This window comes from Podarcis cretensis (genome assembly GCF_951804945.1).
Source record: "Podarcis cretensis genome assembly, chromosome: 8".
Classification (NCBI taxonomy): Eukaryota; Metazoa; Chordata; class Lepidosauria; order Squamata; family Lacertidae; genus Podarcis; species Podarcis cretensis.
Window position 1 is genome coordinate 74,171,266 of NC_137177.1, and position 26,848 is coordinate 74,198,113.

Here is a 26,848-nt window from a genome sequence, read left to right on the forward strand (position 1 = left end):
ATGCGCTAGCCTGTAACTCCTTAAATGAGGTTAAGGGCTCTTCTGAGGGGGGACATTCACGTCCAACTCTATGAGACTATGTACTTTCTACCTCGGAAGTTGACTGTTGAGTGCGTCACTCTGCACTTTTTGGTTAAAAAAAAAAAGTCTATATGCCAGCTTGGCGCAGGTTGAAGGCAGCTGAGTGCGACCGCCTTGCGCATGCGCCCCTCGCCCCAGGGCTGCGTTCGGCGTTTGTAGGCGCGACCGGCCAGGTGAGTTTGCAAAGAAAGTGGCGGCAAGCGGGGGTGGAGGGTGGGGTGGCGACTCCTGTTGCCATGGAGACAGGGAAACCGGGGTCGGGGTGTTCCGGCGGGGGGGGTACAGAAACGCCACGCGGAAGAAGCGCGTTCCTGCGTGAGAAGAGGAGGCGGGTCGCTCGCCCTCCGCCTGGCCTCCCCTTCGGGGTTGTGAGGAGAAGCTGGGAAGGCCCGTGGAGGCCACTTGGAGCTCCTCGAAGGAAGCGGGTACACGGGTGAACGAGCAAGCAGGAGTAAAACAAATAACTAGGCACGCGCGGGGTTGTGTAGGTGGAAAAGGTGCTTTATTAAAAATAGCAAGTGGAAGCTCGAGCGTGGCACAATTGTAAATAATCTCCAAAGGTGGCTTGTTACGGTCAGGGCCGGATTTAGGTTTGATGAGGGCCTAAGCTACTGAAGGTAATGGGGCCCTTTATATGTCCAGCTGTCCTGTGTCAGCAACAAATTGCCACTGTTTTTTTGTGTTGAATATATGCTATATGGTAATTTATAGACCTAATAGGTATTTGCACATAACAAAATGTGTATTTTTTTGGAAATGTACATCCAGTTGTTGTTCCCCTTTAAATTTTTTGGGGGCCCCCAAGAGAGTGGGGCCCTAAGCTATAGCTTGTTTAGCTTATATGTAAATCGGGCACTGGTTACAGTTTATGGTGCTTAACAAAAGCCTTCCAGTGTTTTCGGAGTGCTGTACCCTTGCATGCCTCTGAAGTTGATAAGGGCACCTGCTTTCCATGCGGAAGGTCCCAAGTTCAGCTTTTATTCTGTGAACTGCCCCGAGATCTTTGGGCGAAGGGCGGTATGCAAATTTAATAAACGTATAAAAATAAATGAAATCCCCAGCACCTCCAGCTAGAATCTCCTGGCTGAAACCCTATGTGGGGCTAATGAGGGCCTGAAACATATGGAAGGGCATGATTTTGAAAGGAGGGTTGATATCTCAGTTAGTAGAGCATAACTCTTAAACCGAGGGTCATAGGTTCAAATCCCATGTTGGGAGAAAGATGGGGCTGACCCTTGTGACCCTTTCCAACGCTACGATTCTATGGTTCTGTAATCTGGAGGGAGCCAGGTTGGTAAAGCCCTGGCATAGAGGAACCCAGTGCACCTGCGGGCATAGAGCATTGGTCTTTAGCAGGTGGGCCAGGACCCAATGCCGGGTAATGGCTTGGTCTGAGGTGAGTTATAGCAGCAGCACTGCCACTGTATAAATTTCTTTGTTATCCTTCAGGACATCTTGAATTAATCTTCTGCATAAGATTCTGAAGCTGCGACACCATTGGGGAACACTTATGGGATCTCTGAAACGGCTCCCATTGCAGCTGGACTTTGGAGGTTTAACCCGAGCTGTTTAAAGATGCCTGAAATAAAAGTCACTCCCTTGGGTGAGTAACAAAAATGTTGGCGCTTGTTTTTTCCAAGAGGAAAGAGAAAAGAAAAATGGAGGGGTGCGTTCTTGGAGTTTAGGGTCCTCAGTCTGCCCAAGTTGAGGCACTGAGCTCCATTTTTAGGAATGGTAGGTGTACTGACAGTGATTCTAGGTGGTATTGATCAGGCATGGGGAATGTGGGTCCCTCCACTTTTCATCACATAAGTGTAAATTTTCTAGAGTTCCGTTTCTGAACTACAGATTGCTGAGTGGCAATCAACAAATACGAAAAGGATCTAGGGGTCGTAGTAGACCACAGGCTTAACATGTGATGTAGCAGCAAAAAAGCTAGTGCTACTCTAGGCTGCTGTGTCCTGATCAGGTATAGACAAACTTGACCCTCCAGATGTTTTGGGACTACAACTCCTATCATCCCTAGCTAAGAGGACCAGTGGTCAGGGATGGTGGGAATTGTAGTCCCAAAACATCTGGATGGCTGAGTTTGCCTATGCTGGGTCCTGATCAAAGGAAGTAATAGTACCAGTCTGTATGGTGCCTTGGTCAGCCTACACCTGAAGTATTGTGTCCAGTTCTGGGCACCACAATTTAAGAAGGATATTCTCAAGCTGTAATGTGTGCAGATGAGGGCATTGGGTATGTTTAGCCTGGTAAGGAAGAGACTGGAGAGATATAACTATCTTCAAATATCTCAAGGGCTGTCACATGGGGGCTGTAGCAAGCTTGTTTTTCCTGCTCTGGAGGCCAGGACCCAAAACAATGGCTTCAAGTTACAAGAAAGGAGATTCAGACTTATTTGAACAAAGTTCTTAGTGGATCTGAGCCCCAGAAGTCCTACATAGGTGGACATGGCCACCAAAGATGTGCTATGTGACCTTGCAGAAATGCAGCACCTTTGTTAAGACTGAAGGCCATTCAACTCACATCTTTTTCTGTTTTGCCTTTTCAGGAGCTGGCCAAGATGTGGGCCGGAGCTGCATCCTCGTGTCCATTGCAGGGAAAAACGTCATGTTGGATTGTGGGATGCACATGGGCTATAATGATGATGTAAGTGTGATGGGCAGGCCTTGGCCTAGGTGGCCGTTTCAGATTTGACTTGGCATTGCTCCAAAGTGTATATGGAGGGTTTAGCTTAGAGTGTGGGAAAGTTGTAGAGCAGGAGTGGTCAGATGTTGCCCTCCAGGCCTCACTGGTCCTGCTTCACACTCTACTTGAGTGTTTTTCCATGGGTAGAATCTGCCCTTGAACTCTTGCTTGCCTGGATGGTAGATAGAGGGGGTCATGTCAGTGTGTGCAGAAAGTAGCCTACGGAAGCAAGGAAAAACATATGCATACATAATTTTATTTGCATGCCACCTATCCAGCATTCAAACCATGCTCCAGGCCCCTTCCAACATGGGAAAAAATACATAACTACAGTAGAACAGAACCAAAATACAGTGGTACCTCAGGTTACATACGCTTCAGGTTACAGATTCTGCTAACCCAGAAATAGTGCTTCAGGTTAAGAACTTCTCTTCAGGATGAGAACAGAAATCGTGCTCTGGCGGTGTGACGGCAGCAGGAGGCCCCATTAGCTAAAGTGGTGCTTCAGGTTAAGAACAGTTCCAGGTTAAGTACGGACCTCCGGAACGAATTAAGTACTTAACCTGAGGTACCACTGTAATTCTAAATAATAAATAAGACATTTTAAAAAAATACACAACCAAAGTCAACAATTTCCACAAAAATCTAAAATAAGGATACAACCCCCCAAAAAAACCCCCGCCAACAACACCCAGCAGCAACACTCCTCCCACAAAACTCCCTAAACTGGAGTCAACCAGGGCCCCACTGTCCCATGCCAGGTGGAAAAAAAGCCTGCAGGACAGGGAGCAGGTATTCCAGGACTCACAGCCAAATAATATAGTTTGTCGCTGTGCCCCCTTTTGCCTCTGGCACCCGCCCACCCCTGGCATGTAGCCCTTGCAAGGTTGCCCAGAAGGGAATGGGGTCCTTGGACTGAAAAGGGCTCTTAGCCTTGCTATAGAGAGAGGTGTGAGCAGCACTCCATAGTCAAAGCAGGATAGCTCCCTGGAGATTACTGTTCTGTTTTGGTCTGTACACTCCACTTGGTGACTTCAGGGAGAGTGCCCCCCCTTAACTTGGAAGGGGTGGCGCATGCAAGCAAAGAATTCTCCCTTGCAGCCCCAGACCTTATTGGGCAAAAACGAACAGTGGGAACTGGAACTTTGCTGAATGTTACATGGAAGAACACTTGCTTTGCCTGCAGAAGGTTGCAGATTTGAATCCCTGTCCCCTGGTTTGTTTGTATTTGTTTGTTTTTAGGATTGGGTGATAGGCAATATAAAATGTTTTAGGTGCTGTACAGAGGTGATTCATTTATTTCACAAAACTTAAATGATTCTTACCAGAGCAAAATGCTTCTAAGTGGTTTAAAGCAGACACACAATTGAAGCACAAGGCAGTCCATGCCTGTAAGCTCACAACCTGATATCGACAATAGAAAATAAGAGGGAAGAGGAAGGAAGTCAAATAGTGAATTAAATCATCCCCTAGCAGCCCAAGGCCACAGCTGGAAAAAACATCAACAAGAAACCATCTCAGCTGAAAGCAGTTTGGAATAAAATGGCTTCTAAAGTGTGTTTTTGAAAGCCAGAACTGAGTAGGGCCAACTCTATATCCCTAGGAAGGGAGTTAACACACTTTGGGAGCCACCGCTGAAAAAGCCCTGCCTCTTCTGCTCACAAATATAGAATCAGAGAATTGGAAGGGACCCTGAGGGTCATGTAGTCCAACCTCCTTCTGTTTGCTTTTATACTGTACGTTTCTTTGTTTTTATATTGCAAATTGCCCTTTGGTCTTCAGATGAAGGGTGGTATAGAAATTTAATAAATAATAATAGTGATAAATCCTGCAGTGGAGGAATATAATTGATCCTAGAGTTTATTGGCTGCGGGTGGCGCTGTGGGTTAAACCACAGAGCCTAGGACTTGCCGACCAGAAGGTCGGCGGTTCGAATCCCTGTGATGGGGTGAGTTCCCGTTGCTCGGTCCCTGCTCCTGCCAACCTAGCAGTTTGAAAGCATGTCAAAGTGCAAGTAGATAAATAGGTACCCCTCCGGCGGGAAGGGAAACGGCATTTCCGTGCGCTGCTCTGGTTCTCCAGAAGCGGCTTAGTCATGCTGGCCACATGACCCGGAAGCTGTACGCCGGCTCCCTCAGCCAATAAAGCCAGATGAGCGCCGCAACCCCAGAGTCGGTCACGACTGGACCTAATGGTCAGGGGTCCCTTTACCTTTTTAAGAATGAACGAATGATCTTGGAACCTTCAAGGAGGGCCTCCAAAATTGATCTTGAAGTCTGGGTGGGTTCTGAAGAAGCAGAAATCTTTGGGTATTCTGTGCACACATGGGCACTTCCTGGGCATGCCAGCTAGTGTAAGCCCCACCATTACGGAACACCAAAACTTGTGTTTTGCAGAGGCGATTTCCTGACTTCTCCTACATCACTCAGAATGGAAGGCTGACTGACTTCCTGGACTGTGTCATCATCAGGTGGGTACCACCTTTGTTTTGTCTAGTGACATGTACACTGTTAACTTGCTTTGTGCTGCAACACGCAAAGCTGTTTCAGGGCATCATGATTCACCTATTACCTGATGAGTTATGAGTATCTATCCTATCAAGCTGCACAATTTGAAGTTGCAGTGACGGGAATCCTGAGCAAGGGTTTTGAACCAACTCTCCATGGTTTGTAAAGGTTGTTAACTTGAGCAAGCTAAAATTAAAAGCAGATATATATGAATGAATTCAAAATAAGCATTTACGATCTTAAGGAGTTGCTGGGAGTGGAATAGGTCCTGATTAGTTTTAGGCATTTTTGGGGGGAGGGGGTTTCACGTCAACGGGTAAATTAGGCACCTAATAATGTAGTAAGTTAAATGTAACTTTTAAGACACATACAAGTAGTTGTACAGTGGTACCTCAGGTTGCAGACACTTCAGGTTACAGACGCTTCAAGTTACAGACTCCGCTAACTCAGAAATAGTACCTCGGGTTAAGAACTTTGCTTCAGGATGAGAACTGAAATCGTGCTGGTGGTGTGGTAGCAGCGGGAGGCCCCATTAGCTAAAGTGGTGCTTCAGGTTAAGAACAGTTTCAGGTTAAGAACAGACCTCCAAAACGAATTAAGTTCTTAACCCGAGGTACCACTGTATATGAAGTTCAGGTTAAAAAAAAAAAAAGTTTTGCAACTACTGTTGAGCTGTTGAGGCCCATTCTTGCTTAGCGGGGATCAAAAGCCACCTTGAATTTTGCCCTGACTCTTTGCAGCCACTTCCATTTGGACCACTGTGGGGCCCTTCCGTACTTCAGCGAGATGGTTGGCTACGATGGGCCCATTTACATGACCCACCCAACGAAGGCCATCTGCCCCATCCTCCTTGAGGACTTCCGGAAAATCACTGTGGACAAGAAAGGGGAGACCAACTTCTTCACCTCCCAGATGATCAAAGATTGCATGAAGAAAGTGGTGGCTGTCCACCTTCATCAGACAGTGCAGGTAGGGGGAGCCAGCCTTGGGAGATGGGGACTCATGCCTGGTTATTATAATTGTATTATTAATCCTTATTATTCTCATTAATTACCTGCCTTTCACTCTAAGGTCTCAGTAGTGGGCACAACAATTAAACCACAATATTAAAAGTCGTTTAAAACAACTTACAGTCACTGAAGTAAGGTTGGTCCTAAAAATAGGTCATCAGGGTAAAGGGGCACCATCAGCATTTGCAATGAAGGTGCCAGGCACACTCCTCTGCGGGGAGGGAGTTCTACAGCCTGGGGGCCACCACAGAGAATTTCCTTTCCTGGCCCCCCCAGCTTCAGTTACTTCAGGCATTTTGTTAGAAAGTTGTGCAGTTAAAAGGTATCTGGAAAGCTAGTCAGGCTTTTCTTTTAAAAATGTGTTCCAAAGTAGAGAGATTGCTTGCTGTTGCATTATAGAATTAACACTTTGAAAGAATTATTGTTTGTACTTCATCTCATGAACATGAGAAGGGAAGTTTTTAATGACTGATGCATTAATGTGTTTTTAATCTTTTGTTGGAAGCTGCCCAGTGGCAGGGGAAACCCAGCCAGATGGGTGGGGTAGAAATAATGATGATGATGATGATGATGATGATGATGATAAGAAGTTTGTTTGAAGTCTTGTTTATTCTGTTATATTTTACTCCAAGAAGACCCCTTTATCCTAAATAGAACCCAATAAGGCAGACACCTATGTACAAAATAATTTTGTGATCCCATTGAGATCCCGAGATGAAATTTTGCAGGTAGATCTTACATATTTTTTGAATAATTTTAATCACTTTTTAAAATTTAAAATTTTGTAACAAATTTAAAATTTAAAGTAAGTCCATCTTGGGACCTATCATATTAAAGCCCATGAAGTTCCGAAGAGATTAGTGTTTTTAGCTTTGACGTATTTCGATGCTGGGCTGGGCTGACCTTCTAAGGTTTGTGTGTGGTCCAACAAGGCCAAAATTGTTAATTATTTTGAAATTTCAAACCCTCATAACTCAAAAACAGGATGACATAAAAAGCTAAAATTTTAGATTTAAACTTAGTTTTGCTCATTCAACAAGTGTACAAAATATTAAGAAAATTGGATGGCATGAGGTAAAAAAGTTGGATTGCTTGATATGTAGAATGACTCCATCGTAAAAATGATACTAAATGAAAATGAGCTGCTGAAAAATTAAACAGCTGTGTGGGCCTGTCGGCATGAAAAGGTCTTTGAGAGAAGCCTGGAAATCTAGTGAGAGTGCCTGCTGCATCTCTGCTGGAAGAGCATTCTGCAGTATGGGACCAGTAACACTAAACATCTGAGTTCTGGTTGAGGCAAGGGGGTCGACTATAACCATGCTCTTCTGAGTGATCAAGCTAAGACCTGAGTAAGAACTCGGGTGGTTCCTTAAAGTATCCTGGGCCCATATTGCTCAGGACTTTGCATATCATTACAAGATCTTTGTCGCCTGTGGGCAGCCAGTGCTGATGTCTTAACAGAAGTGTCCCCTGCTGTGAACCACCTTCCTCCACTGCATTCTGCACCCACGGCAGCTTGTCATTTTACACAGGAAGGAATGCATTGTTCCCCCTGGCTCAGCATTGCTTGCACTGGCTGGCAGCAACTCTCCAAGGATTTCAGGCAGGATTGTCTCCTAGTCCTATCAGGAAATTCTGTCGATTGAACCCAGGATCTTTTGCAGGCAAAGCAGACGTTTTACTGTTATGCCACAACACTTGCCCTTTTTTTTATGCAGGTGGATGACGAGTTGGAGATCAAGGCGTATTACGCAGGGCATGTGCTTGGGGCAGCCATGTTCCAGATTAAAGTCGGCTGCGAGTCTGTCGTTTACACTGTAAGTGCCTGGCTGAATCTACATATACTGTCTTTTCAGCTGAACGTGTTCAAGTTACTTGTGATGCACTGAAAATGTTTCCCCTCCCTTTCTCAAATTAGGGTGACTACAACATGACTCCAGACAGGCATTTAGGGTAAGTGTGGGAGAACACCAAGGCACTAAGATTTGCTCTTTCTCAAATGACATTTTATGACACTCATTCATTTCTATTTGTCCAAGTGGCCGGTGGGGAAGGCTTGGGCAACTTGATCAGAAACTAAAAATTTTGGAAAACCGTAGTCCAGTTTGTTTGTGTTTTGACCTCCAGCGTTCAAAATTTGAATGCTTTAAATTTCTTGGCAGTTTTTAATGTGTGTTTTTTATATAAATCAACCGTAAAATATTGGAGGGTCTTAGAAGAGTTTTGAAGCTCTTCCCACATAACCTTTCCATGTTCCATGTGGTATTTGTGGCCCTCCCCATTTTATCCTTCAACAACCCTGTGAGGTAGGCTGAGAGGCAGTGACTGGCTCTAGGTCATGCCCAGAGAACTTGATGACTGAGTGGGGATTTGAACCCTGGTCTCCCAGGTCCTAGTCCAACATTCAACCACTACACCACACTGGCAAGTAAGTGGTATAAATGACTAATAACAATCAGGATCAGCAGAGCAGGATTTACAGGGGGTGGGGAGGCATTTTATTTGAGCTCTTCACCTGGTGTGTTCCTCTGTCGTGGTGGTGAACCTGTGCTTTGTCCTTAGAGCTGCCTGGATCGACAAATGCCGCCCTGACCTGCTCATTTCCGAGTCCACTTACGCCACAACCATTCGAGACTCTAAGCGCTGCAGGGAGAGGGACTTCCTGAAGAAGGTCCATGAAGCCATCGAAAGAGGCGGGAAGGTAAGACAACCAGCCTGCCTATCGGCTTCTAGGCTCCTCTGAGACACCCTGGCTGAAGTTTTCCAGTTAGCAGATCGGTCATAGCAGGCAAACTTCCCCTGAAAGAGACATTTCCCAATTGTTACCATCTGTATCCTGTTTGTAATTTGTTAGCTGCTTTGTTTAGCCAGAGTGACCCAAAGCGACTTAAGAACAACCAAGTCTAAAAACACAGCTACAAGGCAGGATTTAAAGGCCTCACCCTGTTAAGGGAGCCATCCTTCAAATTCTGGGCCAAAAGACCATGTCCTTGCCAGGTGCCTAAAATAGAGGAGGTTGGTGTCAGGTGTATCTCCCTGGGCAAGCAGGGGATAGTTTGCAGCTGCCATTTCCCAACTGTGAACCCTTTGTTTTCTCTCCCAAAGGTCCTTATCCCCGTATTCGCTCTTGGACGGGCTCAGGAGCTCTGCATTTTATTGGAGACTTTCTGGTAAGGAGACAAGCCTCTTTCATCTCATTTAAAAAACGACTTGCTGCCTCAATGCCTGAGGGGCTCCTTGCTTGTTGAAGAATGAAATCTCTCCCGCCCGCCCAATATCTCATTGTCATCTTTATGCTCCCTTCTGTCCTTTCCTGGGCTTGTGAGCAAGTTGCGATCCTGGCAGCAGTGCAAATTACACGTCCCGGTGAGCCAGGAGCGGGAACCCTTTTCAACCCGAGGTCCACATTCCCTTCTGGGCAGCTTTCCAGGGGCCACATGCAAGTGGTGGGTGGGGACAGAGGCAAAACGTGGGCAGAGCAACAAGTGCAAATGTTACCTTTGTACTGTAGGCTTGTTTCTACACACATTCAAGCCCAGCTCACACCATCCAGGCAAGCAGGGGGCATGATCAGAATTCAAGGGCACATTCCAGCCAGGTGTTAAGGAGAACTAGTGGGGGGGGGTGTCCTGCGGTGAGGCGGCATGGCCTGTGGAGCGTTCCAAGGGCCAGATAAGAGAGGCCTGGAGGGCCACAAACAGCCCCCAGCCTTGATGTCCTCCCCTCCCCACTGTAAGCCATAGTGATGGATTCTCATTCCTTGGAGGTTTTTAAGCAGAGCTTGGACACCCCCTGCATTGTAGGGGATTGGCCTGGCTGACCTTTGGGAATCTCTTCTAACTCTGCAATTCTATGAATGATTTACGTGAACACAGCAATAGCTCCGTGCTAGTGAGCAAAAGCAACAAACTACGGTGCTCGGCATTCCATCCAAATCAGGGATTGGAGTTTGTATCACACAAAGCAATTCGCCCTCTGAAAGAAGTTGCGATCTCTGGTTCGGAAATAACACTAAGCCACGGTTCATGGCTATTTGCTCCTACTCATCAGCAGGAGAGGAGCACAGCAGCAGTGGCCTGTGCATTCCTGGTAAACCATCAAACCGTAGCTTACCATAATGTGCAACCAGTGTGGTCACAAGTGCTGTTTTCAGCTTCCTGAGAATGTCAAGTTTTCAGTTGTTGTTTTTTTAAAGCAAACCAACCTCGAATCACTATCCCTTGTCATGATGAAACTATGCTGCGAAATGAATGAGAGTTACAGGCCAAGACTTCAGAAGCCAGAGAGCTGTTTATAGAGGGTGGCTAAATGGATCTTTTTTTTTTCACCGCCACCACTGTCATTACCTCCCAAGGGAACGAATGAACTTGAAGGCTCCCATCTACTTCTCGACGGGGCTGACGGAGAAGGCCAACCACTATTACAAGCTCTTCATCACGTGGACCAACCAGAAGATCCGGAAGACGTTTGTCCAGAGGAACATGTTTGAGTTCAAGCACATCAAGGCCTTTGACCGGGCCTTCGCTGACAACCCAGGGCCAATGGTACGTGCGGAGGGAGGGGCGTGTGTGTGTGTGACGGGGGGCGGGCTCGATTTAATCATTTAAGTATTTATACCCCGGCCTTCTAGTACAAATACATTGTTCAGGGCTGCTTATGACAGGGGCAGTTAACCTTTTTAATGTAGAGAACTGCATTCTCTTGGAGTAATCTTTCAGAGGCTGCAGACAGTGGTAGGCATAATCAGAGGAAAATAGTGGGTTGGCCACTCCTTCTCTCTCACTCTCACACACAGATACATACCCTGTTCTCTCTCTCTCTCTCTCTCTCTCTCTGACATGCCTTTTTCTGTTTCCACCCCCTCCTTTTTCTGCTGAGGTCCACAGCTTGCTCACCTGTGCCTTACACCACCACGGTACAATTTCATGAACGATGACGTGGGCCTCCCCCCCCCTCGCCCCTGCTTTTTCTTCCTGCCCCAGTGGTCTGCCAGATAGCCACCCTTTAAGTGGCTATCTGAAAGGGTCAGCAGTGCATGGCTGGAAGATGCGCTTGTAGGGAGTGAACCAGGCAGGTGACGGTGGGTCAGGACCAAGTCACTCGGGTTCCATTTTGAACCTTCCTGAAAATGCCATCTTGGATTAGATAAGAACCCGCTTTCCCTTTTCTCTTCCTAAGGTTGTGTTTGCCACACCAGGAATGCTTCATGCTGGGCAGTCCCTCCAGATCTTCAAAAAATGGGCTGGCAATGAGAAGAACATGGTACGAAAACACTCTTGACAGATAAAGGTCTGCTCCTCCTCCTCATGGCCGTGGTTTAAGTCTGGATTCCCAAGCTTTTGGGCGCCATAACCCCCTTGGTTCCATAAACTCATGCCCAGTGCTCACTGCCCTATGAAAAGCATTATTCAGAATAGTGGTGTGCACAACCCACTAGGAAAGATTAATTGCACATTGATTCTAAGCCCAATTAACACTGTTTTGTTTAATTAATTCAACAACATTGATGAATTTGACCCAGTGATATCAGCTTTTCAAAGTCCGATAGTCATTGACACCCCAGCATCATGAGAACTCTGCAATATCCTTTAGTTTCTTTGAGTGATGGCAGCCAGAGCTGGACATCCTCTGTGTTCACTGAAGAAAGTGATGCAGTCAGTCTTGGTTCCCTAATGCATCCTTTTGCCAACCTGGTGCCCTCCAGCCCCAGCCAAAACATTCCATTCTAGAATTGCAGCCCAGAACATCTGGAGGGCACCAGGTTGGCCAAGGCTGCCTGGACACTTGTGCCTGTGCAGTACCTGTGTGCTTGTGAAGATGCTTTTCTAAGCGTACACTTCCAACCAACACCTGAAGAGGCATGTCTAATAATCTAATACATAAAGTGTCTCCTAGATGCGGACACCTGCAGGTCCATACCAGCATAGTTTTGTGCGTGCCATTTTTCACACACTCCTCCATGTTTAAAAGAAGCAAACAAAACTTTCCTGCTTTTCAGGCAATTCTGCTCCTGCTCAGAGAGCAGAATTGAACATAGTGGACATGACTCATTTAGGTCTACTTAGTGGATATGACTCGCTTAAGTCTACTAATTTGATCTGGTTTCAGTAGGGCTTAGTTTGACACACCCCAAAGCAATCCTTCTGGTTTGGGTTTTTTTTTATTTTTTAAGTACCAGAAATTTGTGATTTATCTGGAATGACAGCTTGCTAAGAGAGAATTTGTGGGTGGAAATTTCAGTAATTCTAAGAACAGACCAGGTGCATCGTTCTCAAATATATTTTTCGTATGAATTTTGTCGGTAGCCCTTTAGGAAGGACAGAAGTCCTGGTGTGTTCCTTTTTATAATTAACTCCTGGAGAGCTGCTGCTGGTCAGTGTAGGTAATACTGAGCTAGATGAACCTTAGATTGGACTTGGTATAAGGCAGCTTCCTACTTTCCTAGTTGTAATAATAATCATAGTAAGTTATTGGAGAATCTGCCTCTCAAGAAGCATACAGATACTGTTTATTATTTTATTTTTTACATTTATATACCACTTTGATCTTCATGGCTGAGAAGGGATTTGAACCCTGGTCTCCCAGGTCATAGCTCGACACTCTAATCATTACATCACACTGGTTGTGCTTAGGTACCCCCCCCCCCAATAACCCCACACCCATTTTGTCGCTCCTGTAACAAGCACAATTTCCTTCTGGATTCTGTCTCCCAGGTAATCATGCCAGGATATTGTGTGCAAGGAACTGTCGGCCATAAAATCTTGGGCGGTCAGCGGAAGCTGGAAATGGAAGGAAGGCAGATTGTGAGTGGAAATGTTTCACAGGAGGGACCTTCCGCTGTGGCAGATTGGAGCTGCCCCTCCACTTTATTTGATTGAAAGGAAAGGGAGGGAGGGAGGATCTGAAGGGATGTGCAGTAAGAATACATTCTGAGGCAGCTGCCGTCATTCCCTGTACGTGTCTTTCTGGCCTCCAGCTGGAAGTGAAGATGCAAGTGGAGTACATGTCCTTCAGCGCCCATGCGGATGCCAAGGGCATCATGCAGCTCATCCGCCAAGCGGAGCCGCGGAACGTCCTCCTAGTTCATGGGGAGGCGAAGAAGATGGAGTTCCTGAAGCAAAAGATTGAGCAGGAGTTCCGTACGTAGCCTTCCCACTGTCTTGTGACTCTCCCCACGGAGGGACCCGCGGCCTTTCCCCATGCTTGTTGCTTCACCTCCCGAGGTTCTCATGTGTTCTCTGAACAGCTCCAGAAAATCATTTCCCTTCTCTGTCGAAAGAAAGAAAGACCCATTCAGGGAATTGCTCTTTGTTATGGAGTCTTTAGGGGGGAAGTGGTGTGCTTTAGTTGCATGGGGTGGGCGTGACCTTGGGTTACCTCTCTAGGAAAAAGTGAACTTGCAGCAGTTGACCGGCTAAGTTTTCTTGCAGATGTCACCTGCCACATGCCTGCCAACGGGGAGACAGTGACGGTTCACACCAACCCCAACATCCCTGTGGACGTTTCGCTTGGGCTGCTGAAGAGGGAGCTCACCATAGGTAAAGTCCTGGGTGCACAACTCATCTCTATCATTTTTAAAGGAATATTATTTATTAAACATATTTACAAATCTGTACAGCAGGGTTCAGCCCAAGGACCACGTCCTTCTGGGGCAGGGGTGGGGTAAGAGACACAAGTGGGCCTAGCAGCAGATTTGAACCCTCCCTTTGCGTAGTAGGCTAGCTAGGGTTGCCATGTGTCCTCTTTTTCCAGGACACATCCTCTTTTTCAGGGGTAAAATTTCTGTCCAGGTGGATTTTTTAAATTTGCCAAAATGTCTCTGGCTGTACTTTCTGGATGAGGCATAGACATAACTGGTGGTTGAAGACTTGCTTTCCTCTTCTCTTCTCCTGTCCCCCTCAGCAATATATCACAGCTTCTATAGCCTACATATAGTAGGGGTATTTAAAATGAGAGTTGTCATAGCGTCCTCTTTTAGATACACCCTCAAATGCCCTTCTTTATCCCCCATCCTGGCAAAAACAAGAGGTTGCAAAGGTGGGTTTGTGAGGGGTGTGGCCTGGGAGGAGCCCAAAGGTCAGTTAAGAGAGGCCTAGAGGCAGTGCCGGATTTACGTATAAGCTAAACAAGCTATAGCTTAGGGCCCCACTCTCTCCCCCCCCATCACTATTAATATACTTCTTCTTAACTGTATTCGGTTCAACATTTACTTTGATAAAATACATATTTGTTATGTGCAAATGGCTTTAGATACCTGTTAGGTCCATAAATTAACATATAGCATATATTCAACACACAAAAGTGACAATTTGTTGTTCACAAAGGACAGCTGGATGTCAGTAGTTTAGGGCCTCATCAAACCTAGAATAGAATCATAGAATCATAGAATCATAGAGTTGGAAGAGACCACAAGGGCCATCGAGTCCAACCCCCTGCCAAGCAGGAAACACCATCAGAGCACTCCTGACATGTGGTTGTCAAGCCTCTGCTTAAAGACCTCCAAAGAAGGAGACTCCACCACACTCCTTGGCAGCAAATTCCACTGTCGAACAGCTCTTACTGTCAGGAAGTTCTTCCTAATATTTAGGAAGAAATGCCTGGAGGGCTGCATTTGATCCCTTGCCCCAGAGGTTTCTCATCCCTGCTGTATGGATACTGGTTTGGGAAGATACCTACAAGCACTGCTGCGTGTAGGCCTGATATGTTTTCATGTGGCTGCTGGAAGATGGTTGGGGCCACCACCAAAATGGCAAAGCCAAAGAAAGCAAAGCCATGCAGGTGATCAAGAGAGCCATTTATCAAGCCTGCGTATGTTGGGCTTTCCATGTTGTGATCAGATATTTCTATTCCATATACGGTGTTGAGTCAATGTGTGTCTGGCTTGGGGTGGGGACCTTTGGCCCTACCACGTGTTGCTGAACTACTAAGTGCCCTGCTGGATCAGGCCAATGGCCCATCTAGTCCAGCATCCTGTTCTCACAGGGGCCAACCAGATGCCCAACGGGAAGCTTGCAAGCTGGACATGTGCGCAACACCACTCTCCCCTCCTGCAATTCTCAGCCACTAATATTTGGAGGCATATTGCCTCTGCCAATGGAGGTAGAACACAGCCAGTGTGGCTGGTTCCAGCAGTGGCCTTGTCCTCTGTGAATTTCCCTAATCCTCTTTCAGAACCATCCAAGTTGGTGGTCATCGCTGCCTCCTGCTGAAGAGTCTTCCATAGTTTAACTATGCCCTGTGTGAACAAGTCCATTAGTCTGCCCTGAATCTTCCGATGTTCCATTTTGTTGGATGTCTGAGTTCTAGTGCTATGAGGGAGGGAGAAGAACTTCCCTCTTCTGGCCATCTGCTTGCTGGAGCCGGGAGTTGTAGTTCAGCAACATCTGTAGTGCCAAAGTTTCCCCACCCCTCAGCAGATGGGCCCTATCCTGCTAGTAATCCTAGTGTAATTCAGTTTTACTTGGGTAAGTCCCATGTTGTCATCAGATGTGAAGCTAGTGGTCGAGAGTGCAAGTATGAAAAATAATCTTGCACTGCATACAACTCCTTTCTACAATGCCACACAGGTCCTCTTCTCGAGTTCTGACACCAACCTGTCCCTCTTTTTTCTGTTCTTGTGGAAGTGCCCAAATTGCTTAGGCTGCCTCCATGTATGTTGAAGGAGACCATTCCCCTCTGCCCCAGCCTTCCCAGCCAAACCTTTCTCTCTCCTCTTTTGGGTGGTGCTGTATTTGAGACACCCAGAGGCCTACAGGCAGTTGGTGTTCTTTCAGAACTCATCTCTGCAGTCCATGAGGACTAGAACCTTACTCTTGAACTACACTAACTTAATTTTTTTTTAATTGAAATGGCTTCGGTTGTGTAGTGGGATTAGAAATAGCAAGCGTCTGGCCCTCCTTGGTGGTAGAGACAGAGGCACTTGGAGCCATGCTACTAGCAGTGCCCAGCTAGCCCCATGGCACCATCTTCTTTTGCTACCAGCTGTAAATTAAGCTGGTATCGCTGGCTGATTGCAGTAACACCCTGTGACATCTTCTGGGACTAGCAGTTCTTCTGACATTAGAACCCAGGAAGGAAAATGTGACGCTAAAATTGTACCACTGCAGTAAGAGTAGAGTAATTTAGCACCTCAGAGTAACACACGCAGAGGCTTTTGATTGTGGTGTGAGTTTCCTGTTTGCAGAGGGGTGCTTCAGAATGGGTGGCTGTGGTCCCTTTCCTGTCCCTGTAAATAAATGAATGACTGTAGGGCCTGGTGACGTACACGACAAGGAATAACTGGAGGTGGTGGGGAAATATTGAATGGTTGCTGACTGCCTTTTTTCTCTTCTCTTTGTTTCCAATATCCAGGCCCCTTGCCAGACTCTAAGAGGCCAAAGCTCATGCATGGGACCTTGATCATCAAGGACAATGTAAGTGGAGGCAGGTTGGGTGGGTGGGCGGGACTCCTGGCCGATAGAATGGCTCCTGTGGTGGGGTTGGCAGAAAGGTCCCCCACCTGCCCTGAACTCTGCCTAGTAGTCTACCTCCATTCTTGGAACCCCTCAATGGTTTACGTGGAGGAAAGGCCCTTTTCACATATAGGTTACCACCACATTGCACTCTTAAGGAGGCTTAGTTGACATAAGGTTTAAGATGCATTAAAATCAGTAGTGCTTACTTCCACAATTATATGTTTAGGATGGGAGCATTAATGTGAAATGATGTTTCAGAAGCCTAAAATGTGCCTGCCCTCTTCAATATTTTTATGCTGGTGCTGCCACTGAGATCATGAGGTTTCCCTGTTGTGTAGAATTCTTCACCGCCGCCACCCCAAATGTAGTACATTGTTAAATCTGTGCCTTGTGCCTCTCTCTAAAAAGTAAGATGAGCCTGCTAGATCAGACTGACAGCCCAGGTAGTTCAGCGTGTTCTTCCCTGGCTGCCCAGATGCCTCAGGGGGGAGCCCAAAAGCAGAACCTGTGCATTACATCTCTCCCTTCCTCCTTCTCTGGGCAGAGCTTCCGCCTGGTCTCTCCCGAACAAGCACTCAAAGAGCTGGGCCTGGCGGAGCACCAGCTGAGGTTCACCTGCCGCATCCACTTCCAGGACCCCCGCAAAGAGCATGAGACAGGACTTCGTTTATACAACCACCTGAAGACGTAGGTACACCAGACTCTGTGCAAAATGGCTTGAAGGAATGCTTTGGCTCAAGGCCTGCCTTGTGCTTCCTGAAACCTGTCCTTGGAAAGGTGGGAGGTGGGGCCACAAGATAGGGAGGAGCCCTAGTCTGAATAAAAAATGGTTGACTGAGCAGTCAGTTGGCGGTATCTCATTCAGGACCTCTTGCTTAGTGTGCCTAGTGGAGGATAGCCTGGCCAACAGCCTCCTGAGGCAGCCTGTTCCCTTGCTGAGCAGTTCTGTTCATTGGGCAGTTTTTCTTTCACCGTTGAGCCAAAATCTTGCTTTCTTACCATTTTCATTATTTGTTCTAGTCCTGTCCTTGCATTAGGAACAGAGAATTCGGATCTCACAGCTAGGAATGTTGGAATTCTTCGAGAGACTATGTAATCTGAACATGCATTATTCATTATGCATTTTGGTTTAGTTAGTTAAGAGGAGAGCAAGCACCTACTGAGAATACTGAATATTACCAGCCCCCAGCAAGAAAAGGAAAGAAAAATTGCGCCTTATTTGTCTATGTTCGCTGCTGAGCACAGTTTCGTATACATCTTCCCAGCCTTTCAGATTAGGAGCTTGCTTTCTTTGGCAGAAAGGTGAAAACTCACATTCCCAAAATTCTGCACTCAGTATTGTAATCTGTGCAATGTACCAAGGTTGTAGATTAGTGCAGACATGCTGCTTTGATCTTAGTTTCTAACACGCTTATTAAAAAAAAAAATCAACTAGTTAAGTTTCTAACTCTCATTGTTTGTACAGAAGAGGTTACCAATAATTCTAGGTTATTTGAAAGGTTAAGTAATATTTTGCCCCCAAAATTGTTAGATCAATCACAAAATGCATTTTAGGATCTGTTTTCCTAGCTGCCAGCTGCCCCAGGAGAGAAAAGGAAGCTGCTTGTGGTGATATACAACATGTTATTGTTGTCACCCCCCTCACTCTAGTTTCCTGAAGGACTATTCTGTTCAACACCTCTCTGACACCTCCATAATGGTCGAGTCCATCCTGATCCAGGTTACAGTACAATCAGAAGATCCTGCAACTAAACTTCTGCTGGTGTCGTGGACATATCAGGTGAGGTTTCTTTTTAACACACGTTATCACACTCCTGGCTTTCAGAGTCCCTTGCCCCTTTCCACCTTAGCAAGGGGCTAGAGCAGACCCAGAGACCCTCCAGATGTTGCTGAACCCCAACAGCCCCAGTAGGTGGGGCTAATGGCCAAAGGGATGAAGGGAGTTTGAGTAAACAGCATCTTGAGAGCACCCCTTTGACAATCCCTGCAGGCTGCAGCCTTTGTAAGCAGAAGCTTTCCAGCCCCAGAGGTGTTGACAGACCCTCCTGGAATTTCCTTAAGCCCATCTAAACAAAATGGTTCTGCAACACAGCTGGAGGAATGCAGCAAGTTATAGCGGGGCAGTATTTTTAATTTAAGGCAAGCGGGCTTCTAGGGCTGGGCGACGGCAGGTTTCTAACATTGCGATGTATCACCAACCAAACACTGCAATCTGGTGATACACCGCAGTGTTGGAACGGAGGAAGGAGCAAACTGCATTAGCCCCAGCCCTATGAGGTGCAGGGTGAAACCGCTGCTGCTCTTGCTGTGCAGGCTGAGGCAGTTTCACCCCAGCACCTCGCGGGGCCAGGAACAAGGCAGCTTGCTTCTCCCTCCGTTAAACTGCTCCGCCGAGGTGTGGGCAGCTGTACGCCCCTCAGCAGAGTAGGCCTGGGCGATACATCACTGAGGACTGGTATGAGGGAAAACAGCAATGATAGTTTCACTAGTGATATGCCGCCAAGTGAAACCACCATCCCACTCTGCCCTCGTAGGTGCAGAGAGAGAAACAAGCTTCATCGGCGATGTGTGATACAGCACGTTCCTCCCTCCGCTTCTTTAAACTGCTTGGCTGAGCAGTGTGCCACTGTCCTCGCCTTGGCCAAGTAATTTCAACCAAGCCTGCCTTGTACACTAGCAGGAGCGGGATCACAGCTGAGGGAGGTGCAGGCTCCATTCTTCTCCATTGGGGGGTGCATGGCTGTGCACCCCTCAACGGAGAAGTTTAAAAGAGCCTGCATCTCGCCGCGTGGGGGCTCCTTGCTTCCACCCCACAAGGAAAAGGCTGTGTGCTTGGCTGCCGCCACCTGGTTCATGGAAGATAGGAGGAGCCAGCAAGGTAGCTCACCCATCCCCCACGCCAGCAGAGGGAGCCTCAAGGTCCCTGCCAACATTTGGGCTTGCTCAGCTGGGGGACAGGAGCCTTTTCGCCCCCCAGCTAAGCAGCAGGCTCAGACCAGCTGCATTGGCCCTGGCCTGCAAAGGTGAAAGCTAAAGCAGTTTCACTCCGGCAGGGGGCGATGGCGATACAGCTTGTTTCAACATTGTGGTTTATCGCTAACCATGGCGATACATCACGATGTTGAAAACCTGTCGCCTAGCCCCTACAGCAGAGCAGCAGGTCTCCTTAAACCACCTGCCTCTCAAGGCAATTTGAGCTGGGGATACATTGTGGCTCCCCAGCCATTGCCAGCACAGCGCACCTCACTCCCATCTGCCTGCAAGCAGACAGTAGTGAGATGCATTGTGCTGGGAGCTGTGATGTATCGCCAGCTCAAAAAGTCTGAAAGTGGTATCATGGTGTGAATGTACAGCCTTTGCTTCTACTAATATTTTCCCCCCAAAAAAATTGGATTTTGGTTGCAGGATGAAGAAATGGGTAGCTACGTGACCTCCCTGCTGAAGAAGGCGCTGCCTCAAATCACGGCATGAGTCTCCAGGAGCTAAAACCCTGTAACATGTAAAGAACAATGTAAATAAGTTTGTGTGTGTTTTTAACAAATTAAAACGCAAGGAGTTTTAGTATTTAATATTAGTGGCCTTTATTGTCACAGGTGGCATCTGCAGTAACAACTCCAAGTAGTAGGCTTTTTTTAAAAAATACAAAAATAGGTAGTAGTCTCTTCACAGTGAATGCCAACAGGGTGTGTGTGTTTTTCTAAAGGAGGCCAGTTTACCAGGATTGTTAGCTCCACACCCAAGTCATCTCACTTGGGCGATATCTGGTTTTCAACATTGTGATACATCAGCATCTAAAGACCCACGATATGCTGATATACCACAATGTCTGGAATGTATCTCAGCTATTTCTTCCTCCCCAACTTAGGGGAGGAAGAAGCAGCCGAGATACATGTCCTAGCAGGGGCTTCCTTAAACTGATCAGCTGGTGGGGGGGGGCCTGGATGTCTCTCCAGTGCGTAAGCAGGAGAAGCATCGGTGCTCACTCATCTGGGGGGCTTCTCCTCCAAGCTGAGTAGTTCAAGGAAGCCGCAATGCAAAAGCTCCTGCAGGCTGCTGCTTTCCTCCCAGGGCAGTTATTGCTCCAGGAGGAAAAATGCATCCTGCCCACAGGTGAAGGCAATTTGAGTTGCCAATACATAATGGCTCCCCAGCTAACAGCACAAGGGGGCGAGGAGCACTGAGCTGGCAGCAGCCGGGGAGGCCTGATGTACTGGCAGTTCAAAAAGTCTGACACGGGTATCACGATGTGAATGCCATACTGGTTTCAGATAATGAATCACACAGCATCGTCCAGCCTACTCACCTTCGGATTCATTTCTGTGAGCTCTTGCCTTGTGATGGGGAAGGGAGTGCCGTTTGATGGTAGAGCGCCTGCTTCACGGGCAGAGAAGGCGGCATCTTCTGTCGCAGGCATCTTCCACTTTAAGGAAAAAGGATCAGGGGCACCATAGCAGTCTGCCCAGTCAGGCCAGTGCCCATCAGAGCCTGGCATTCTGTTCTCACAGTGGCCAACTAGCTGCCTTTTCTGAGAAGCCCACAAGAAGGATTCAAGACTATGGAGGAAGATGTTCTCAGGCAGGTAGGGGCTGGCTGAGAGAAAACTGAGCTGTGTGTGTCAGTTCCTCATTTCAACCTAATGGATCAGCCTTCACCAGTTTAATGTCTGGTCTATACTAAAAAAACAGAAGTGGGTACATATGCCCATGTTCAAAAGCAAACACACCCAACTCCAAGCCCTGTCCATCCAAAGGAAGCGTAAAAAAGTGTGTCTTTTTTCATTTTGCAAAGCCCATGGTAGAGGAGCAAGACAGGTGTGGGGCACTTTGGCCCTCCAGATATTGCCAAACTACACCTCTCCTGCCCATCCCTGCTCCACTGGGCAGGGCTTGCTAGGACTGCTAGGAAGTGCAGTTGAGCAGCAGCCAGGGCGGGGGTGGCACAGGATCCCCGTTCCAAGGCAAGACCCTTACTCAGCTGCAGCCAAAGCAGCCTGGCCTTTGCAATTTTAGTCAACATTGCTGACCCACTTGGAAGCGTATCATCACAGCCGAAAGGACTAGAAACGTGCCTTTTTGAAAATATAAAATCATGGGGCATGTATTCTGCATCTGGTATCACATTATGTGCTCCTGCAGAAACATGGCATTACTAATAATCTCTCTCAGGGGTCTTGGGTGGGTGGCAGAAAATCTAGGTGGCCACTGGGGAAATGTGGTCCACCCTGCTGCAGCCCCTTTCAAAAATCTTAAGGATACATAACACTAACCCCTCCTGCACAAAGCCCTCTACAGTTTCAGTTAAAGGTCCTTGGGTTTCTCACCGATATCATCTGAACCTGCTGCCTCCTTTCCCCCCGCCTTGGTCCGGCAATGCGTAGGTTGGCGGGTGCGCAAGTGTCGCCTCGACGACCACAGATGGTGTAGATTTTTGTGGCCCTGATCCTGAAGGGAAGTCTCCAGCGGCACCGCCTGCTGGCTGAGGTGAAGTAGTACAAGATGGGGTTCAGGCAGCAGTTGAAGCTGACCGAGGCCAGAGTGATGCGGCGCATCCTGTATATGACAAGGGCAAAGCGGCAGTCCTGGATCAGCCCAGCCCGCATGAGGAAGTGCAGCAGGTGGGTGAGGTGGTATGGGAGGAAGCAGGTGGCGCAGATGAAGAGGATGAGGTAGATGGTGCCCAAGGCCTTCCTCTTGCGGGCGCTGCGGGGGATGCGAGAGATGCGCCGGGCAATCAGAGGGTAGCTGATCAGGATGACCCCGAAAGGGACCACAAAGCCAAATATCAGCGCGCAGACGTTGTAGGGCATCATGCGCCCGGTCCACTCCTCCAGCCCAAAACTCTCGAAACAGACGGTCGCATTGCTCCGGTTGAAGTTGAGGGGCCCCCCGAGGACCAGCGGGGCGGCGATGCTCACTGCCGTCACCCAGAGGACCGCAGCCACCAGCCCGTAGTGGGCGCCCTTGATCCGGATGTACACAAAAGGGTGCAAAACGGCCACGTAGCGGTCAAGGCAGATGCAGGTGAAGAAGGCGATGCTGAGGTAGATGTTGAGGAAGTACATGCTCCCTGTCAGCCGGCAGGCAATGTCCCCAAAGATCCAGTTGTTCCGGTTGAGGTGGTAATGGATCTTGAAAGGCAGGATGCAGACAAACAGGGTGTCCACCACGGCTAAGTTAACCAGGTAGACGTAAGAGCGAGGCATGCTGATGGCCTGGCAGGTCAGGAGGTGCAGGGCGGCCCCATTCCCCAGGAGGCCCAGGACAAAGACCGTACTGTAGACAATCGTGAAGAAGGAATACTGAAAGTCTGCTTGGAAGATGCACTCTGCCAAACTGGCGTTGGCAACGGTCTCATCAACGATAGTTGTGTTATCCATCTTTCTCTTTTTTAAGCTGTGGAAGTGTCTCCCTTCACATTTCCCAAGGTGGTACGCGGTTCAAAGTCAGAGCCTTGGGTCTTTAGCGGGCAGCTGGAGTTAAGGAGATCTTTGTGGTGGGCTAAAGATGTGCAAGCTTTTTGCCTGTGAGCAGAGCTGACCCAGCGAAGAGCAAAACTGTCAAAGCAGAAAGAGAAGAACGGGCCGCAACTTTGCATCAAACTAAGCATCAAGCTAAGCTGCTTGGGCTCTGTGCTGCAATCTCAGTTTTACAGAATAAGCTTGATCAGGTCAAAAGCCCACCTAGTCCAGCACCCTGCTCTCACAGAGGCCAACCAGATGCCTCTGGGAAGCCTGCAAACAGGAACTGAGCACGACTCTCCACTCCTGTAGTTTGCAGCAACTGTCACTCCTCCATTAGTGGAGGTACAATGCAGCCATTGTGACTGGTAGCCTTTGATTACCTTCTCCACCACAAACTTATCATTACACAGCTGAATGCAGTTGTAAGCTGAAGACTGCTAGATGAACACCTCGGTCTGATCAATCTGGGGCCGTGCTCATCATTTCTTCTAGTTCTGGTGTTCAGTGGGTGAGTGACCCTCTTAAACATGGACAAAACAGCCTCATCCATAAGGGGAGCTATCAGCAGGCATACAGGGGTCTCAAGATTAGATCACCAAGGAAGGGGACAAGATCCTAAGGGGTCAAAGTGGTGTAGCGCCTGCCCTGTATGCAGAAAGTTCCAGGCTCAAACCCCAACAGCATCTCCAAGTAGGGCTGGGGGAAATTCCCTGCATGAAACCCTCAAGAGCTGCTGCCACCCAGTGTAGACAATACTGAGCCAGCTGGACCCATGGTCTGACTGCATAAGGCAGCTTCCTATCTTCCTAACTCCCCAAACTGTTGAATCGGGACTGAAGATGCTCAAAAGCTACAGAATGTTGACTGGGTGGGGTTGTTGTTGTTTTTTGAGAGGTGATAGAACAGAGTGACTGCAAACCTGAACAGAGAATCATAGAACTGTAGAGTTCTATGAATCACAGCTTCCGAATCCCTTGCAGAGGGTCATAAAACCTGCATTTAAAAGAACTCCAAGGAAGAAGAGCTCACCACATCTATGGAGAGTCCACCCTTGTGTCATTCTAACGAAGTCCGACTTGCGTTTCATTAATGCATCACCATCTCTATCAACTTGCTTTATGAAGCAACCCATCAAGTGTGTGACAACTTACCAGTCTGTTATCCTGGGCTGCCAGTCTTCAGCTGTTGTACCACCAAGGACTGTTTCCTCTCTGAGGGCTTCTACTAACTCCACACCTCTCTTGAACCTCAGATGGAGAGGAGCAGTCGGCACCTCCGCATTTTTGCAAAGGGGAAGAGAAAAATAAAGTTCCTCCCACACTCTGTTTCGTCTTGAAAAGTCACAGGAAGTGGAGAGCGGAGTCAAAAGCAGCCTGCAAGCTGCATGCACAGCCAGCGGTGTGGGCACTGGCCCCCTCCAAAGGCACAGCGGTGCCTGTTCAGATTAGGGCACCTCGGTCAAAGCTGCTGGGCTGAATGTAGCTCCCTTAGATCTCGGCTGGGGCCTGCCAAGCGTTTAAAAACAAATAGACCCACAACGTAACTGGCTGTGTTTAACTATATAAATTCTTTATACATCATATAAACACAACTCTTTTCACATTATCTAGTTGAGTAGAAGCAATTAAGGACCAACATTTAGAAGAGGAAATACAAATAGATCAGTTCTTATATACGTAATGTCCAAACAGAAGCTTTTGTGTTCCACGTATGTACAAATGAATCGGTGGTTGTATAAAGAATTTATATAGTTAAACACAGCCAGTTACATTGTGGGTATATTTGTTAGTTGAATTTACATAACTATTGGTTTGATAGTGTTGTGTAAGGCATTTAAAAACAAGCACACACACTCTTTCCAATCAGTTTTGCAGTGCTCAGCCAGGAACCCAAAGCTGAGATTGACTAAGCCCATGGTGGGCTATTAGTAAGTCACCAGCAGGTTGCGTTTGGGTCACCCATTGTGCAAGTCAGGAATTGGGACCGCAGATAATACAAACCGCTAGTGCTGAGTTTCTAACTGGAAGCTTCGCCTTATCTAATCTAGTTTATCTAACTTAAACTATTACTAAGATTATCTAACATAGCTGAACTAATTTGGCAATCTCTTCTACCCCAATCTTCTAGACAAACGATGGTCAGGAAATGTGGTCCACAAAACAGGATATAAAAAAACAATTTCTGCAAGATGCTAACAGTAGCTGCTTATTTTGCACAATCAAAATCAACATATAGCCCTTTTATGTGGCACCCACATGGCTTCACGCATGCTATCTTGCTGTAATCCTCATAACGGCTCTCTAAGCTAGGCCAGTAAGGATCACATCAGTTCTGCAGATGAGGCACAAAAGGCTTTGAAGTGAATGACTGCCAAAAATGACCCCCTGGCGAGTTCCTGGCAGAGGCAGAGCTTAACCCCGAAACTGAAGCCACTCTGCTGCATCAAGACCTCACTGGCCAGGCAAGGCCCAGTCCGCCTCCTGTTACCGAAACAGCCCTGTCCTGTGTTTCCAGGGTTATCACCAGGGACTAGTGTGTTGTTCTAAAAGAATCAAGCAGAGATTCTCAGGATGTCATGTTCTGTCTTACACAGCATAAAACAGCCTGAGGTTCCAGTTCAAGAGTTTTGGGTTCAAATCCTGGTTCAAATGTAATTGCGCCCTAAGCACACCCCCACCCCAAATGTCTGGATATAGTTTTGTTTTGTAGGGATGGGATATTGAAGAGTGTTCCACGTATGTATGTGAATAGGTTTAGAGACATGTGGCCACATAACAGGAAAGAGGGTGCTCTCCTCCCCTGACCTCTCTCTGTTCCAGTCATAGGGAGTTCAATTAGGCTGCCATTCTGAGTCCGTTTCGCTGATCTCCAAGTCTGCAAAGAGAAGAAGAGGGGAAAGACAGGCCTAAAATCCGGTGTAAATTGGTAGCACTGGGAAGAGTCCACAGTTCAAATCTCAGCTCTGCCACAAACTTGCTTGATAGCCTTCGGCAAGCCTCCAGCCTCCCCTTCTGCAGCATGAGAGATGAGGATGCTGACCTTCCTTGCCGGATTGTTGCACAAGCTTATTACAACTTGATGCCCAGGAAGAGCTTCAAAGTTCTATACAAATGCACCCCAATTTTGCAAATCACAACCAATCTTCAAGCGTATTTTCCCACCAGCCTTGTTTTCAAAACAGCGACAAAAAGAACCAGAGCTCCAGTTCTCCGAGTGGCTTAATTCTTCACAGGGAACTGGGAATTCTTAGGAGACATCCCCCCCCCCCCCAAGCTACATCTCTTCAGTACCCTTAACAAACTACAGTTTCCAGGATTCTTTGTGGAAGCCAGGACTGTTTGAAGCAGTATGATCTAAACAAATAAAAAAGAATCTAAATATCGTCTAAAAATGAGTTTGGCTCTGCTTTAAATGTATAGTGCAGCTGGGGCCAAAGAGAAAGGAAGATTCCCTCTATCCATGTTTTCCACACAATGCAGACATTTTTAATTACTCTTCAACATTTCCTTCTTTTCTCCTAAGTTAAAAATCTTGAAATGCTTTAGCTTTCCTCAAGGGTACTCCTCTCCCCTCCTGTGACGTCCAGCAACTGATGATTTGGTTCCCCCTCCCCAGCTTCACAATACCCTTTCTGAGATATGGAGA

The 26,848-nt window shown here is 47.4% G+C and overlaps 3 protein-coding genes and 1 long non-coding RNA gene across 10 annotated transcripts in view; 2 read left to right on the forward strand and 2 right to left on the reverse strand.

Moving 5' to 3' along the window:
- The first annotated feature begins 136 nt into the window (after positions 1–136).
- On the forward strand, positions 137–20,312 carry INTS11 (integrator complex subunit 11). Of its 2 annotated transcripts, none has more exons than XM_079986996.1 (18): positions 137–254; positions 1,531–1,684; positions 2,636–2,733; positions 5,169–5,242; positions 6,020–6,248; positions 8,008–8,106; positions 8,208–8,242; positions 8,852–8,990; positions 9,395–9,459; positions 10,644–10,833; positions 11,468–11,551; positions 13,003–13,092; positions 13,266–13,428; positions 13,720–13,827; positions 16,640–16,701; positions 17,288–17,430; positions 18,394–18,523; positions 20,149–20,312. In XM_079986996.1, the coding sequence occupies exons 2-18, from the start codon at positions 1,657–1,659 to the stop codon at positions 20,212–20,214; spliced, it is 1,803 nt and encodes a 600-aa protein (XP_079843122.1). In that variant the 5' UTR covers positions 137–254; positions 1,531–1,656; the 3' UTR covers positions 20,215–20,312. The 2 variants fall into 2 exon arrangements, with proteins under 2 accessions (XP_079843122.1, XP_079843123.1); XM_079986997.1 differs by lacking the exon at positions 137–254 and adding an exon at positions 383–514.
- The window catches only part of PUSL1 (pseudouridine synthase like 1), a 68,075-nt gene continuing 50,244 nt past the window's right edge, over positions 9,018–26,848 (reverse strand). For 3 of the 5 annotated variants that reach the window (XM_079987251.1, XM_079987254.1, XM_079987255.1), the window contains one exon: positions 23,327–26,077. In XM_079987251.1, the coding sequence (XP_079843377.1) occupies positions 26,034–26,077 (44 nt within the window). In that variant the 3' untranslated portion in view covers positions 23,327–26,033. Of the gene's footprint in view, positions 9,089–23,326; positions 26,078–26,848 lie in introns of those variants that run through there. The other 2 variants (XM_079987253.1, XM_079987252.1) reach the window with 2 other exon arrangements.
- On the reverse strand, positions 13,421–23,149 carry LOC307222096 (lysophosphatidic acid receptor 6-like). Of its 2 annotated transcripts, none has more exons than XM_079987182.1 (2): positions 22,064–23,149; positions 13,421–13,558 (listed from the first exon to the last, which is right to left on the reverse strand). In XM_079987182.1, exons 1-2 carry the CDS (start codon positions 23,117–23,119, stop codon positions 13,517–13,519), a joined length of 1,098 nt encoding a protein of 365 aa, XP_079843308.1. In that variant the 5' UTR covers positions 23,120–23,149; the 3' UTR covers positions 13,421–13,516. The 2 variants fall into 2 exon arrangements, 1 of the variants encoding a protein (XP_079843308.1); XR_013841607.1 differs by having other exon boundaries at positions 13,436–13,558; positions 21,047–23,149.
- Positions 17,437–17,926, forward strand: LOC307222262. The gene is made up of 2 exons (XR_013841692.1): positions 17,437–17,623; positions 17,654–17,926. It is a non-coding gene; the product is annotated as an uncharacterized lncRNA (long non-coding RNA).

Bases quoted from the DNA above. Each gene is read 5' to 3' on its own strand.
- LOC307222096 (XM_079987182.1), bottom strand. From the start codon at position 23,119: ATGGATAACACAACTATCGTTGATGAGACCGTTGCCAACGCCAGTTTG. The intron at 13,559-22,063 runs GTGAGAAACCCA...TTCTTTCGACAG, and splicing joins AGCAGGTTCAGATGATATCG to AGAAGGGAAATGATTTTCTG.
- INTS11 (XM_079986996.1), top strand. From the start codon at position 1,657: ATGCCTGAAATAAAAGTCACTCCCTTGG. The intron at 1,685-2,635 runs GTGAGTAACAAA...TTGCCTTTTCAG, and splicing joins AATAAAAGTCACTCCCTTGG to GAGCTGGCCAAGATGTGGGC. The intron at 10,834-11,467 runs GTACGTGCGGAG...TCTCTTCCTAAG, and splicing joins CTGACAACCCAGGGCCAATG to GTTGTGTTTGCCACACCAGG.